We start from the raw sequence: 17,090 nt of genomic DNA, 5'->3' as shown, positions 1-17,090 counted from the left end.
GGCAGAAAATATAGATGTAAATATTAAAACGAGGTCATTTGGGCCTTTTAATTGTGAGTTAAAGGCTCCCTCTAGGTGGAATGATTACACAACATTCAAAACAAGAATCCATGCAGGTTTAAAATTAAACAATGCCTCTTATGCAGCAGCCTGCTAACAACTTTAGTGGCCAATTAACAAGGTTCAGACATAATTCTGCAGGATTTGTGACGCTTAATAAAAATGGTACAGATCATTTTCTTTCCTGCAGGCTCAGCTTTTGAACATGGTCCATAAATCCTAAGCTTGAAGTCGGGGTTTTCCTCAAGTCCAATGATGGCCTGCTTTAGTCATTTCAAATCTAGTTTTGATGTGTATTTTGGATCATTGCCTTGCTGCAACACCAACAGTGGCTAAGTTTCCACCGTAAAGCTGCTGATTGGAGCTTATTTACTTTGTACAATGCAATACTAATGCTGGTAGCAAAACACACCCTGTAGTGTGTGCTTTGCTACCAGCGTAATGCTGACCGTTGTTGGACTGTCCTTAGGTTTCAAAAGTGTCGCCTCATTTTTTCCAAAAATACTTATGGAGGTAAAATAGCTCAATCTTTACTTCCAGATCTCAAATTCATTCATAAGACTCACCATAAACCTTCCAAAAACTAGTATCATTTTTCCAGTGAGTGATGATTAGAATCAGATGACAATGAGCCCAAACTCTACTAGTTTTGGAATGGATGGATAAAGGAGCCAGACAGATTCTTATAATAAAATATGCCTGAAAATTACATGTACAAATAGTTCTTTTATCCTCATTTTATTTCCTCTAACGTTTATACACATACTTAGTCTATATGCAGAGCTTGGAGCCAAAGTCAAATTAATTTTTGATGCCATTTAGTTAGTCGACTTCCGTGAAACCAACCAGTTTACACGAACGCTACCTGTTCTGCCAAGAGGTAGCGTTCGAGCCATTTCTAGCTCAAACAGTGAGCTAGAAATATACTGGAAGTTTGGCAATGGCTACAAATCTGGAGTTTGTAGTACTGGGAGTGAATGTGTACATGCCAATCTTTAAGGAAAATTCACTTCAGAAACAAGTCAAATTTTAAACCCAATTATTGTAAAACGTTATGAAGCATAAGGTGATTATATACTCTTAAAGGTATAGTCACTGTAACCGTCTATATAAGGCCAGTGGAACTCACCAAGAGGCAAACTGGCTTTTTTTTTATTACAATATGTACATTTTAGTCATTTATCTTAAGTGAAACTATAAAAGATTAATTGAATAATTTTGCTGTGATTGCTCAACCTATGTCAAGACCTACTAGCTTAAATTTTATACCAGTTTCAATTTCCCAAACCGATGGGTCAGTATAAATACAGCCGATTTTTCTAAACATTTAATATTTTATTTGCAAACAGAATGTCTATTAGCCGTCACCTTTAGGCTGCAGGAACCTGAATGCTGGTTACCGTCGTTTTGCAGACATACCAGGATCATAAGGGACGACAATTTAGAGGATTAAAAACTGGTTCATAATGTTGATGTTTTTAAAATACACAAATTATATTTCCTTCAATATCATTAGAAACTAATAAAAGGCAGTTCCATGCAAAAAAAAGTAATTGGTCTTAAACACAAAATTAGAAGTAAAATCTGAAAAACAAAGCATTGCATAGACATTTCAAATCACACTTAAGTCTTTACTATAAACATGGATGCTCAAAAATTTAATATGCACCAACATGGAACCCTTCTCTTTTGATTTACAGAGCTTAAAAAAAAGAAAGAAAAACAAGAGACACTGTAATTCTGTTAGAACGCATCTGACGTTTCCTGGTTTCCTGGCTGCTGTGGTGATTTGGTGACAATTAATGAAAAAAAAAAAAAAAAAAATCAGACATCAGGCTGATGGGACACATAAAAATCAGGCTTCCAACTCATTGGTTTCTGTATATTTTGGACATTAATTATTAACATAAGTCTGTACAGTTTAAAGGAGATACAAAAGAATGTTTCAGTGACTGCAAAACAAGATTAAGTCATCAATATTATCAATATTTTATATTAATACCAACAAGGCTGTTATTTTTTTTCCTCTGTGTTCAAGTCTAGAACATTAACCATTTTTAAAATTGAGTGTAGTAGTCATTGTCTTGCAGGCAGCTCGTCCCGCGGGGTCGTCCGTCGTGTCTCCGGTCGCCACGTCTCGTCCTCCAGTGTGGCTCAGGACTTTTCCAGTTTCCTCCAGCACTACACGCAAGTTTCTAGGCAAACCCGAAACACGGTGCTCACATGGAATGAAAAGAAAAAAAATAATAATTCACAAGGAATCGACACAAAAGAAAAGTTGCACTTGGCCTCTTTCTTCCCTGTTTTAAAAGTTAAATGGAGGAAAATCTGGCAACTGTTCCCCTTCCAACATCTAGCCGAACACATCGTCACCCTCCGGAAAGAAATCTTACAGAATACAGTACGTCACGTTTTGTATTACTTCACTTGAACTGCAAAACGAGAGGGCAGGGGAGGGTGGTGGAACAGAAATAAGAATTTACCAAGTCTACACTGAATAGGACTCTCTGCGGATCCACAAAGAGATCAGAGGGAACAGTTAAACTGCAATTTTTTGTTTCTTTTTTTTTTTTGCTTTGTTTTGTTGGTTTTTTTTCCTGTAGCGGCGTCCATTAAACGGCTAACCGACCACTCCACTCCCTGCACTAACTTCCACAAGTCCTCTTCGCCCCGGCGGTTGGAACCACGGGAGAAGATAAGTGCGGGGTCGTGTTTAATCGTTCTTTTTCTCCCCCTCTGGTTTGTCTGTGAGGGCGGGCGTGGTCTCTGCTGTGTTGTTCTGGGTGTGGTCCAGTCCACTGGTGCCGAATTCATTCACTCTGTTGGGGTCGACCCGGTAGATCCAGCGCTGGTAAAGGTAGATGAAGAACACCACGTCTGCAGGAGAGCAGTCAGAAGTCGGGTGTGTCAGTGAATCTGTGCGGCTCAAAATTAGCAACACATTTCAGAAAGCATCATCAAAAACAAAAAAAATATTTAAAAAATTAAAATTATACAACAAATAGTTGGAGTTTAGCTTTGAGGTTTTTCTGTTCTTATAAGTATGACCTTAATATCCAAACTACCAAATACGTTGCCCAATAAAAAGTTTTCCAAATGATCACACTACAACCACAAACTGCAGTGTAGAATCTACCAACAGACCAACTATTTGTTGGACACGCCAAAAATTTGAACTTTGAAAGTGGCAAGAAAAAAATTATGGTAACAAAAAAATAAGCATAAGAAGTTAAGTTTGCCACTATGAGCCTTTTGTACAAAGTGATCACTGCAGTAGACAGCTATCTAAATGACGTTTTCTTGAGCTTCTTGTGGATTTTTATGTTATAAATGCACACGGACCACTGAAGTGGACACCAGAGCATCATAAAATACACTATCAACTACTGGCCATCAGCTGCAAGGCCAAGAACATTTTTGTTAAATCCAATATGGCCGACAGATGGAAAAGCATGCCGACCGACCCGGTCACTCCTTCAACTGTAGACGACTCTTACAGGTAAAAAATAAATAAATAAATAAAAAAAATAAAAAAATTAAAAAATATATATATATATATATTGTTACATCAAGTAACCCCTAAAGAACAATACTACTGATGCATTTTCCAAATAACTTTGTATTTGGAGAAAATCTTGCAATAAGCAAAATTACAATAAGCAAAATTCAAAATTTTTAGAATATTTACATTGATTTTTAATATAAGAGCTGAATCAAGCCTGCTATCTTCCAAATTAAAGGAAAACCGCTTATAAGTAGCTACAATTAATTGCCACAAGGTGGAGTTGGAGGTTTAACTACAGTAAAAGTTGAGGCGGACATTCCAGCATTATTGTAATCTGGACAGCAGGTCTGAATCATCGCTGGACTGCTAGAGCAAATATTTGTGAGCTCCATTTCTGGTTGATATTAAACAAAAGAATTTGAGCAAATCTTCCTCCAAACAAACACAAAGCCTCTGGATTTACTGCCTCTAAACTGAAAATCTAAAATGCATCAAACAAAAACAGCATGCATCACTTTCTAGTCACAACATTCTCTGATTAACATAATTATCAGCTGGTATAGATTATCAGTTAAATATTTTAGTAGAAGGTTACAGGACTTCTCTTGTTTCATGTTATTTTGTCTCTCATTTGCCTTCAAGAAACGAGAGAAGTCCAGTTGTCGTCTTCTTCTCAAGCACTTGGGAATTTACATCAACAAAGGACTTACCGTCTCTAAGGCATCCTATCCTGTACATCATGGGCATCTTAATCACAAAGGCAAACAGGTCATCAATAAAGGTATTGAGAGCCTTGTAGGTGAGCATCCTCCACGGGAGGTGAGCTACAGACTTCATTTTGTAGTTGATGAATAGCTGCGGTGTCATTGTAATGAAACCTAAAAAGAGACGGAAAGCAGCTGGTTATACAATCAACTCAGTAAAGCAAGCAGGAAACTTGCCAGAGTGCAATTCAATGTCTAAAAATACACAAAGCCTTAACAGAGACTACAGGGAATATAGATGTGCAACTATGATGCAAGTATAAAAACCAGCAGGTGTATTTGCAACCAGGTACAGTTTAAGGGATGCAGCAAACCTGACAAAACATCCCAATAAAACGATAGAAGCACGCACAGGAACGTTTTTCTGCTGTAATCTGAATATTTAAGACAACCAGTCTGTTTATCTAAAATACTAAAGAATCAAACAGCATAAAACTTTCAATCCAAGAGCTTACCTTGTTGATATTTCATATATTACTGTCTAAAAGAAAGTACGTGCAGGTACTGTTTTTTGGGTTTTTCCCACTATTTTCAATTTTTAAAAAAAAAAGTCTTGATATGACATTTCAAGCCTAAATTACTCTAAATCTAGATTTGTTTTTATTTACATGGTCACAGCTGAGATTATTGGACATGTTCTATGCAGCAGAAAAAAAAAAACACGTATTAAAGGGCATGAAACCATCAGATAAACTTACCAAAGGTTAACAAGAAGCCATAAAGCATGCTGAGTACCCAGGAGTACCAGCCTTTGTGCTCTACGTACAATAAACTGTAGACGGCGTAGCAGCCGAACAGAGGATAGAGCAGCCATGACAAGTACCTGAAGGCCATCTGTTAACACAACAACACAGAACGGAGGTCAATACAACTCTGTGTTACTTACATACACTGATGCTCATTGATGTAAAATACAATTGAATAAAAAATATCTCAGACAGCATTAAAAGACCCGTTCAGGTCATTCAGCAGGCATCAACATTCAGGGTTTCCTAAAGTAAACAACACTGTTGACTGATTCAACTTCATCAGCCCAGGTGAATTCAATTTAAAAAGTTAAACTCTTTTTAATGTTTGTTAATGATGATTATTACTTCTGTTACTTGGGCAACATTTTCCTTTCACTTAACTTTTCAAAAATATGCTTCGACACAATACACTGAATATAGCCAACCTTCTTTAGCGATAACCATGTTAAGCTTTCTGCCCCTGGTCCTTACTTGTAGAAGGTGCCAATGACTATTTGCAAGACGGCGACGACGCTGGTCAGCAATACCAACGTTTATAACAGACCGTAGAGTCACTTCTCTACCAGAGATCCCTTTTACTTAAATTTGGCCTTTAATGATATTCCAGCTTTATTCTTTTTTTAAACTATGCAAAATGTATCAAAGTATTTAGTTAATCTTTACATGAGTTTCCCTTTTTAACTGAATTTACTGGAATAAACATGACTAGAGTGCTGCATCTTGAACATCATGCAAACTTACGTCATCATAGATTTTGGTTGAAGACTCCACATATGTTGATTTATCTTTGAATACCAATCTTGGAAGAATCCCTGCGATTTTGTTCTCTCGGTCCAACTAGAGGGAGCAAAGAATAACGATCAGAACAGAAATTCACATAAATCTGGTAAAAAGTAATAAGGAATGAGCCCAACCCCTACAATTTCCCACTATAATTCTTGCCATGATGTGCTGAAGGGGGGTTAGAAAGAGTAAGAGCTTCTTAAAGAGATGGAGGCCAATTTCAAGACATCAATTAGGGCTATAATGCAAAGTCAATTTTCTTTTCAATTATTTTGGATATATACGCCATTTTGATAACTACTGAAGGCAACATAATTGCTTGACTGTGCGATAAAATGATACTTTATCTCTGGAAAATACATAATACCTCCTCCAGCTACATTACACCAGCTAAGCTAATTTAAATAAAAAGCATAACATGTTATATTATAGGCTTGTCAAGATAAATTTTGCCAGACGATAAATTGTCCCAGAACTTATTGCAATAAACGATAATGTTGTTTTGAGACAATTTTCAAGTAATATAATGGAAGAATAATACAAGAACACTTCCTCAAAAATTCTGATGAACTTTTAAACGTTGAAACTGGAAGATATTTTTAATATCCAAAATAACCAAAACAACAGAAATAACAAATAAAATTAATTTTGAGGTCTTTCACAAAAAGGGATAGTTGAGACCAGAGCACCAGACTGAAGACCAGTTTTGATAGAGAGAGAAAAAAAAAGAAAAATGACACGTCAAGCAAATGAAAATTAATTATTATTAATTATTGTTCGAGTTTATCATACAATTAATTGATTTATTGTTTACTGTGACAGGCCTAGTTATATACATACACATGTTTAATTTGGTTCTGACTTAGCTTGTTCCCTAAAACGTAGAAACTTCCCCAGATTTTACAGAAAAATGCACACGTTGGTTAGTGTTTATTTACTTACCCTGACATCCATAACCTTGGTGATTTTCCACAGATCAATTAGAAGACCGATGAAGACGCTGACTTGCACCACAAAGTTGGTTTCGTTGTCCAAAATGTACAGCAACACAACAAGAGACTGAAACACCCCAAATATGATGGAGCGCACAGACAGTCCTTCCAGAGATTGTCTACTGTTCCAGAACTGGATATCTGATGGGGAGGAAAGAAAAGAAGAAAAACAGAGGATGATGTGGGGAAGCTCAGCTGGGAGACCGCACTAAAACACCTTTGTTTTTGATGAAAATTAAGAAAAAATATCTGCCTACTCACCATTCTTAAAAGCGAGGAACTCAAAGATGCTGTGTACAATAGACACCACAATGGTGAGTCCCAGCAGGTACGGATTGGTTTCCAAGAGAGCGACCTGTACAAGGAAAAACAACATTTTAATGTTAAAGCGTACAAGTTAAAATGTTTCTCATCTATGAAAAACAAACCCCAAAAAAGTATTCACAGGGTTTATTTAACTAAGATAACAAAATCACACTAAGACTAAGGAAGAGCCAAATCAGGTCAAGTTCTGAATAACTAACTGAAATATCCTTTAATACAAAAAGCAACAAAAATATCTACTAATGTACAAATGACGCAGATCTTACTGAAACTCATTTTTTAAATATTGTGAACACAAATTTAATCATCTTCATTTTTCCATCCTTCTTGTAATTTGAAAATATTCCTGCTCTTACTCTCACCTTTATTAGAACAATGTTTACAATTATTTAGAACCAGAGGTGTGCCGATTGATTGGTCACTGATCATAATCGGCCGATTTTCGTGAAAAAGTGCATGATCGGTGAACGGTGATCATTGGCTCTTGTTGCCGATACCGATCAGCATCTCATTTCGCAGCCTGTCTGTGCAGATGGTCTCCTCTTTCCTTCACACTGCGCAAACGCACAGCAACAAATCCTAAGTGATGTGGAACTACAGTATAACGCACTGAGTGAATGGGGAAGTTTGCGTGTTGCGGCGGAAAATTGAAGCACGTCAAAATGCATCAACACAACGAAGCTAATACGACATAAAAACAATGCCATACTTGACAGAGTTTGGCTACATCGAGGCTCACTGCAGTAAAAAAGACATATGGAGGATCAGATAGCAGGTAAAGCATCGCACAGCTACAAACACTCACCCGGATTAGCATGACGGTCAGAAAGCTAACAAATAACCCGCAAAATTATTTAAGTCTTCGAGCTGCGATGTAAGATGCTGGTTCTGCTCTCGCTGTTGAACCGCTGCTACGCTACAGGTAGTAATATTTCACAGACGGAGCGCCGCTTCTGCTCCACCTGGTAGTGACTCTCACACCGAACCTCTGCTTAAAGCTGCAGCATCTAACCTAAAAAAATAAATTTTACATACGTATTAAAACTTTCGCTGTCCTAACATGAGACGGATAATCTCTAAAAAAAATAATCGATCTCCTCCCTGCTCTGCATAATTACTCCGCTCAGTCAGAAACAGCCACTCAGAACTAGCAGTAATCAGCTAGCCGCCATGCTATCAGGAAGTTTCCATTCAGTAACTCAGGATTGTTTATTGTAATGGAACCTGTATTTGCCTTTGAATGTTAAGTTTTATACTTGAATTTTTTTGGCAATGAGGTTTTATTTTGGCTCTTTGCATTATTTCAGAGCCTTCATATGTTTTAAGTCTGTTAAAGATAGTATTACCAATAGCAGCACAATTTGCAGAATGCCTGTTTTGTTTAGTTTTCTTCTTGGAAAATGTTATTAAAAACACGTTTTTGTCTAAATTAAGGTGAATTCATGGTTCCTTTTTCCACATAATGTAACCGGTAGCGTTTATGATAAAAAAATAAATAAATAATTATCTGATCGGTATCGGTGATCGGCCCTCATGGGTGATCGGTATCGGCAGGAAAAAACCTGATCGGCACATCTCTATTTAGAACCCTGCAAGTTTCTTCTCTGATGTAACGTGATAACAGTAAAATTAATAGATTACACTACTGCAACCAAAAATGGGACAACTAACATGACATCACATCATTGTATTTAGCTGTGGGCGCTCACCTTGACGGAGTCTTGGTCTTCGTCAGATTGCTCGTACGTGTCCTCAGGCAGGAAGTTCCATGGTGACCGAGCATTCTGGGCAGCGTAGAGCTGCCAGCGCCACAGGGACAGCGGGCAGTATGCGAGCCTCAGCGGGAGTTTGGTCAGGGTCTCATTGATGGGATAGTAGTCCTTCTGCAGGTTCCAGTAGTCATTGAAGTAAACTATGGGGTAGTAGTCGCCACTTACTGCGTCAAACTTAACATCTGAAGTCAGACACAGAACAACGGCAATATCAGACGCAAAACCAATAAGCTAGAAATTCAGTTACAACTGAAACATTTAAAACAGGAAGTGAAACTCACATTGGTCTAGAGGGGGTGGGACAGAGCCTTTCACCCAGGCTGTGTGATCATCCACCATATTAATGGTCAGGTTGGGGTGCCAGTGGGAGATAATCTCTACTGGACCGTGGCTCTCTGCCCGCTGTGAGGAAATATAGTTGAGACATTTTAGAGCAGCAACAGCCAACAACAAAAAATAGGAAAGCTACTTAAAAAAAACCAGATAAAATTTAAATAAATTATCTTTTACTTGGGTAATCCAGTTCGTAGAACAAATGTGTTGGTGCTTTTATGCTCATTTCATTTAGATAAGAAAATATTTCTAGTGATTAAATTCTTTGCTCTCTTTTCTGTGTTCAACCTTTCCCACGAATCTTTGCTACATTACATGTGATTTTGATATGAAGCTATTAGACCAACTGGTACAGCTAAGCTCTGTTACAAATGAAAAAAAATTATGGTTCTGATAAATGTATCAAATGTTATTTTGAAAATCTTTTCCTCCCTTTCCTTAAACAATAAATATTTTTGCCCCCTATTGAAATCGGGGATGTTATGTCAGACAAAAATGCAGGGATTGGACAACATTTTAGTCATAACTGTGTTTTTTTTTTGTGTGTCAGTTCACCTTAATCATCTCAGGATCTGCTTCCGTCTCTCCTGTGAGCAGATTCTTAGTTTTCATAAATTTTCTTCTTTTGAATTTATTGAGCACTGAAAAAAACAACAACAAACAAAGCAGTGATCAGTGGTTATTTAATTCCTGTAACAAAAAATCTTGTGTATTCCTGCTCCTTACTTTTTGTTGAATGAACTGTTGCCAGCCTGCGGTACTGCCCCTTGCGTTTCGGGTCGGGGTGGAATCCACTTTTTGTAAAGTAGACATGAATGTACAGGGAGCCGTTCTGCTGAACTTTCTGCAATCAAGCACCAAACGGGAAGACATTAAGAGTCGCAGACACAAATTTATCAAAGTTCCTCTTCCACTGTAGAACCCTCCTGCCCCCCATTCTCAGAAACCCCTACCTCTGAGATGTCTAACTCTTTATATTGCTGGTAGCAGCCATCTCCACTCTCCCCTGTGGCCCAGTCTCCGTAGACCAGGTCCCTGTGGAACCAGAAAAGGGCATCTGTGTTGTTGAAGTCAGAGAACACCTCCTCCTGGGACACGTAGATGTACAGGTCCTGCAGGCACGGTGAGAAAAAAAAAAGGGTGTTTATCTTATTACAGTGTCAGGAGAGACGCAGCCAGATAGGCTAAGAGCATGCTAACACTCGGCCACGGTGAGATTACGTTAGGGATCCCAACATGAGGGCTGTTTAGGAATGAAGATCTTGAATACATTATTCTTTTTATATGTATAGTACCTTGAAAAAATATTAATGCCTACTAAATTTAAACTCAAATTTTGTGACAGATATTTCACACAACTTTCAAAAGACACTAGATATTGTTATTTTTTATGTATCTTTAATTCACATAAATGAGAAAACAGGAAGAGGAAAAGCACTGTACCATGAGGGTGTCTTTGGGGAAGAGGTTCCTGCTGGGTACTCTGGGGGCCCCTGCTGGTGTGTTGGGGTCAGGAGTGGACGGCCCTCTGCGGAACCAACTACTGATTGCCCAAATTATGAAGATTCTGGAGAAACAAGCAACACTAAATCAGTAAAATGTAGATTTAGCCGACATACAGTTGAATGTAAAAATTGTAGAGAAGATAAAAACATGTCAAATGTCATTTTTATTTTATTGTGGTACTCGGATTAAAATCGGAATTTGATTTCATGTTGAAACTTTTAACTTTTTTATTTGGTGGAAAGGGGAATAGGTGCCAACAGGACGACGCCACGCCACTTAAGTGACTGATAATTAAAATTCTAAAATGTTTTGCTTGTTCACCATCAACTAGTTGGAGCTTAAGTAGTAATATATTTCATCTGGATGTAAACATCATTAAGTTGATCATTGACTAAAATCTAAAAACGGATTAAAAAATAAAGCCTTTACTGTCCCATCTTGCAGATTTAAAACACCAAAAAACAGAACACCATAGAGTAAAAAAAATCACCAATTACATCAATGAAGGAACAAGATGTTCTGCTTTATTAAAATGATATCGCTTTTTAACTGCAGTAATCAAATGAAGATGACATTTGGATCAATTAGAAAAAAGAAAATAGCTCTTTCAGGAAAACTGAAGAAGCAGCTGAGTCAGGACAACAAAAATGAAATAGTAATACAATAAAGTTTCTATTTCAGGACTCAATATTTTTCAACCATTATTCTTTTTTTTGTCCTCTGCTTTATGCTTCAATTTACACAGAAAAGATGGTGACTCAGAGAAGAGAAGTAGAAAGACTGACAGCAGAGTCTCTACACAGATTTGGAGCACAGTGAACTAAGTGACCTGCAGCCCATTATTCTCCACCAACTTGTATCCTTCAATAAAACAGTGACTCCATAATGATTCTAATAGAATACATAACCTTTTATTAATTATTACAATGACACGCTAGTCCTTTATCTGCCAGCTGGCGAAATAAGTTTCTCAGTCTGAATTAAAGGTAAGTAAAGCTCACCTAAAGAGGACGCCTTTGATGACCTGCCAGGCATTAGGTGCTTGTTGCTGCTGCTGCTGCTGAGGATCCTGGACATTTTCAGCTGTCTGCACAGTCTGACCATCTGTTGTTGCAGCGGTTCCATTGCTGCTCACCTACAAACACAAACATGAAAAAGATGCAAGTGTGGCCAAATAGAAGGTTAATTGGTGATGCAGCAGTGGGTAATGTCACGATGTCTCAGTGGAAACCAGTGTGTAAATAAGTATTGCTGAAAGAGAACTTTGATTTGCTCAACAAATGAACAAAGTGAGAATAGTATTAGTTATTACAAACATTTTTATGCAACTTTATTACATACTTTCTAATCTAATTTGTAATTTTCAACTGATTAAAAAACCTATAAAAACAGACAGACGTAAAGGGAAATTGGGAAATAAAAAGTCTTGCAATAGATATCTTCTTCCATACCTGGAAAATACCTAAACACAAAATATCACACTTCACATTTTTTTTAAGATTGTGCAGAAATTGCAACTGGTCAAAACTGTAAGAATCTAGATAAGGACAAGATGCATGATGGGAAAATGTCTCTGAAAACATGTACAGTAGGTTTTTCTAAACATTTACACTTTAGTTAGCCACCAAAAACCTGATCCAAGTTAAAATGTATACGGTAAATTTCCCTCTAATTGAATACAAATCACCTTGATGGATAATAACTGATCTTTTTAATTTATGAGGCAATAACTAAGTAAGATTGTTTTCTTTTACAAAACACCTGAATGGTGAAAGAAATGGTGTTCATAATATTCTATCAAAATAAATTAGAAAGCCTTAAAAGTAGAGGCCAAAGGGAAATGACCTCCATCTCATACTCATCTGAAGGTTTTAGTCTCTGTAAATGATCGCTTGGATCAGTAAAAGCGGATATTAGTGGTCACTTTACCCCAAGCTGCAGCATGCCAATGTAACCCCCACTCCCCTCTGGCAAAGCCACAGTCTATTCAAGTATCACAATAGACAAGCACATGCCAAGTCATGAGACTCATTCACTATCCATCTAACCATCTAATCTGCTCTGTTGTTACAAACACAAGGGACAGCACTGGTTGGCCTCTAAAAACAGACAGCGCAAAGCTAAGAGTGTCATCAGTTTCAACAAGTTATGTTTGTAGCTTTCAAAGACAACAAGGAAATGAGAAGATCTGTAGCATCCAACAGGCTTAGCAACATAATAAACCTCACTGTTGAAGGCTATGAAGTGGACAAAAATAGGGCTTTTCATCCTCACTACCACATCCTGCTATGCAAAAATAAAATGAAGCTAATAAACCGGGACATAAACTTTTGTTTCCTAGATGGAACAAATGTATAGAAAACCCAAATATACACTCAGCAATAGAAAAAGGTTCTCGCTCCACCTTAAGATAATAATGCACACCAGCTGAACAAAGTTTAATCATTGACTAGGTTGTCCAGCTAAATGATTCACACTAGTTTTACCCGTCTATCTGGGATTAGAGACAAAAATCAACACTTTGTGACAGCAATACCATAAAAAAAGAGTTTGGAAAGATTTATTTTTTGTGTGACAAGACTGGTTCACCCAAGCTTTCCAAAGTTACATTCAGATTTAATGCAAGAGAAATCTACCCTTGACTAAGGTGCTGAGATCAATGCTGTAACAGAATAGAGCAGACCATACACTTATGATTAAATCTGACCAGGCGTCATCGACTGACGCCCCTCTCAAAACGTCGTCTCAGAAATTTCCCCAGATTAGCAACAGGACATTTAGATAGCTGGGAAACTGCTCGCTCTGTAATTAATTGTAAATTTATCTTTGCACGGCATTTGTGTTGCCCAAGAGACACTTAATGCATTGTCCCGAACGGGAACATGGAAACCAGAGCGAAGCATCCTTCTTTCTGGCAGGCAAAATTCTGAAGGGTTGTAAAATTTATCATTCAAATGCATGAAGTACATTCACAAAATTCCTGAAGATGCTGTCAAGATTCCCAAACAGAGATAAGTCTTGTTTTTTAGTGGCAACTATGTTCTAACTCAAATACCTTTGATTCATTTAGAAAATTAAGTAATCCCTTTGAAGCTGATACAAACATTGTAAACTAACATTTGATAGAATTAACATACATGATACAAAAATGTTGCAAATATGTTTGTAAAATAAATCTAAAACTACATAAGAGTTTTAGTTTTAAAACTACCCAACATACGATAATCCACATTCTTGGCCTTTTGTTGCCACTCACTGCTGCTTCATCCTTCATCTAGTTTCATCTGTTTGTGAAATATGATGCTCCGAATTTTTATGGGCATCAGACTGAAGCACACAGGAGAGAAGTGGTTTAAAGTGATGATTCACAATGACCTTTAGTAACATGTTATGATGACTAATGTTCAGAAAATAACTGTCTTTTGGCAACACTACACTTAGAGGGAACAAATACAAGACCGTGGGCCTTTTCGACCAGCTAGATAACACGTGTTTGTCAAGCGTATACAGTATCTTCTGGTTATTTAGTCACCTTTGAATGTCTTTTGTTTTTTAATATCTCTTTTTCCACTTCCTTTGGTTGCTTCCATTTCAATAAGATCAATCTCTGCCTGGTTATTTACATTTAAGTTCTCCATATTACTATTTTACTTTCTATGGAAAAGTTGTATCTTCATTGTTCTAGTTCTTCACCCAGGTTGTTTTCAGCTGTGTTACGTTAAGCACATTAAGAAATCTTTCTACAAATATTGCAACTTTTATGCCACTAATGCTGATACACCATGTTAGGACCTCAGACTTTTAGTGGAATAAATGTCCACTTGATTGTTCCTCCACTTTTGATATTTACATGCAATATTATAAATATGCAGTACAAACAATTAAAAAATGGCAATTTTCCTACTTTTATGGTCTTATTCATTTCAAGTTGTATTTAATACAATAAGAAGTTCATTTTGTAAATGTATTTTATGATTTAAAACAAAACATATATAAATTATGATAACAGGTCTGCATTTACATACCACAGCATCTACAGTTAGCTATGTTCACTGAATGCATTACCCATAAACAAAAAACATGCCCATCTTTTAAATAAAAATATACTGCTGCGTCTTTCTATCCTTCTGCTTGCTTGAGCAATTTAATCTTACAAATTGAGAATAACAATTTTTTTTTTAAGAAATGGAACTACATACGTATCTACGACGCCCAAAGTTTTAAATGGCATGGTATGTGGTGGTCAAATATCTTTAATAATGTGATCCACCCACCGTCCACACATCTGGTCAGCTAGTCAGACACTCCAAATTAAATCATAGAGTTGATAGAGCGTTTGTGGTTACCATTGTTGAGTTTGATTAGCAATTAATGGCTGTGCTATCACCTTAGCAGATAGAAAACAGATTTTTATCTGTTATGGGTTGCAGTTTTTACATTTTTTTATAACACATACACACTCAAAATACATATTTTATCCCTTTTGCTGTTAGTTATCTAGACAGGACTAATTGTTAAAAATTTGATCCAACAAAAATGTATAAAATATAGTTAAAAATGAATAGGAATTCTTAAATAAACCAAACAGTCTGGATGAAGCTTTCAAGTACCTTTATACAAAAAAGGACTCAATCAAGATTTGGAAACAATTTATGTCTCAGTATGAGAATTTCACTATATATTTTATTTTGAGAAAGATCACAAGCTTCATGTTTTTTTGGTTTCATGGTAGTTGATGTTTTAAAATTGTGAACATATATTATATATACAGTAACAAACATGACCCTTTGGCTAATGACAGGACTATTATACATTTAATTAACTAACATTTACTCTAACTGCTGAAAGGTGAAACATTCAGTCATGATTGTTCCTAGTAGATTTCAGGCCAATATGATGAAAATATTTTTTAATTCAGCGTTTTGTGATCTTGGGACAAAGTAAGCTGAGGAATATAAATGACCTCAAATTTAAGCTTTTAAAAAACAAAACTCTTCATCCGTCTTTGCATAAAACCTACACAACTGATCTGATTTTTATTTAAGATTAATTTTAGTGCTTTTTCAGAGTAAATAGTTTGAGTTACAACTATTCAAAATGGTAATAGTATAACTAATTTCAGGTTCTTTTTCCCCAGAAATAAAGCTGATCCACGGCACTTTAGATGCCAATAAAAAGGACTGAAACTGCCCTTGGGTGAAGGTTTCACAAGCCATAATGGTCTAATACAGAATGTATATCTTTTGAAGGATAGATCGGTTCAGATTTGAAAAGTGTGGGTAGATTGCTTGAGCCAGAGCTTTTTAAAGCTGTCCAGGAGCCAAAAACGGTCGAATTGAAGCCAATTATGCTTACTTTTTCATTCTGTAAAGAGACTGCGTAGGAACCTTGTTCGGCAGTTTTTGGCTAAGCTACATCTGGTTCCCCCACCTGACCAACCTTAAGAGGCAGCGTTTCTGTCATTTAAAAGGTCACCATTCACACCGAAGAGGAAAATAGCATGTGAAAGGGTTTAACTTAAAGTTGAAATGAGTGAGAACACACTGGCCCAGTTAATCAAGCCATGCTGCGCTGACCAGGTTCAGGCCTTGTGATAGCTAACTGTCACGCTGCGGTTGTCAGCTGGTTAAACACCAACACATTAAACTTAACATATAGTTGGGATTATTTTAAGGTTCGCCTTCGGGTACATTCTCTACTGACAACACTTCCTTTGCTCCGTATCTCGACTCGTTAACCGTCCCGGTTTCACAACACACCGTAAGCGGCGACGGGAGGTCGTTTTAAAACCAACCGGCACTGACAACGTCACTGAGGCTCGCTCAGCGACGGTTGACACGGTTAAATGTTAGGACGAGGAAGCGCTACGTTGAAACCGTCAAACCGACTCCAACTCTCCGAACGTGACGAGTAAAAACCCGCTGTAAGGCTGTCATTCATTTTACCTCTCCGTTGCTGACTGTCGGTTTAGTTGACTCGCTCCCCTGCGTCGCCATCTTTCCTCGTCTCTATCGCGCAAACACCACACTTGCTGGATGGGAAACTGCGCTTAGTCTCGCGAGACTCCCGCTGTACCGTCATCGGAGTGATGTACGGTCTTGTGAGAGTTCCTTCATCGCCCTCTCGTAATGCTAAAACATCTACCGAGTTGCAAACAAATAACTTCATAAACAGAAATAAAAATAACAGTATTTCATAATGTTAAGCACATATGGGTCATTAATTTTCTGGTAACTTGATGTTATCAAAATCAATTATCTATAATCATGTGGTTATTTGATATTTCAAAACAAAATGTTTTG

General features: G+C 37.1%; 1 protein-coding gene across 1 annotated transcript; it reads right to left on the bottom strand.

Annotated features, from left to right (window-relative positions):
* Positions 1-1,670: 1,670 nt before the first annotated feature.
* Positions 1,671-16,890, bottom strand: clptm1 (CLPTM1 regulator of GABA type A receptor forward trafficking). Its single transcript, XM_008425763.3, has 14 exons — positions 16,734-16,890; positions 11,790-11,923; positions 10,726-10,849; positions 10,236-10,394; positions 10,009-10,126; positions 9,838-9,923; positions 9,231-9,351; positions 8,887-9,131; positions 7,115-7,208; positions 6,804-6,994; positions 5,820-5,915; positions 5,028-5,163; positions 4,276-4,443; positions 1,671-2,937 (listed from the first exon to the last, which is right to left on the bottom strand). The coding sequence occupies exons 1-14, from the start codon at positions 16,782-16,784 to the stop codon at positions 2,774-2,776; spliced, it is 1,887 nt and encodes a 628-aa protein (XP_008423985.1). The 5' UTR covers positions 16,785-16,890; the 3' UTR covers positions 1,671-2,773.
* Between the last annotated feature and the right edge of the window lie 200 nt (positions 16,891-17,090).

Source organism: Poecilia reticulata, chromosome 13 (assembly GCF_904066995.2).
Source record: "Poecilia reticulata chromosome 13, P_reticulata-male-v2, whole genome shotgun sequence".
Lineage (NCBI taxonomy): Eukaryota > Metazoa > Chordata > Actinopteri > Cyprinodontiformes > Poeciliidae > Poecilia > Poecilia reticulata.
The sequence above is the reverse complement of the archived record's forward strand: the minus strand, read 5'-3'. Positions and strand labels throughout refer to the sequence as shown.

What these genes read in the sequence shown, in the direction of transcription:
- clptm1 (XM_008425763.3), bottom strand. Translation starts at nt 16,784, where the DNA reads ATGGCGACGCAGGGGAGCGAGTCAACTAAACCGACAGTCAGCAACGGA. An exon ending in ATCAAAGGCGTCCTCTTTAG is followed by an intron (nt 10,850 to 11,789) that starts GTGAGCTTTACT and finishes TTGTTTCTCCAG; the next exon opens with AATCTTCATAATTTGGGCAA. An exon ending in CAGATCCTGAGATGATTAAG is followed by an intron (nt 9,352 to 9,837) that starts GTGAACTGACAC and finishes ATTTCCTCACAG; the next exon opens with CGGGCAGAGAGCCACGGTCC.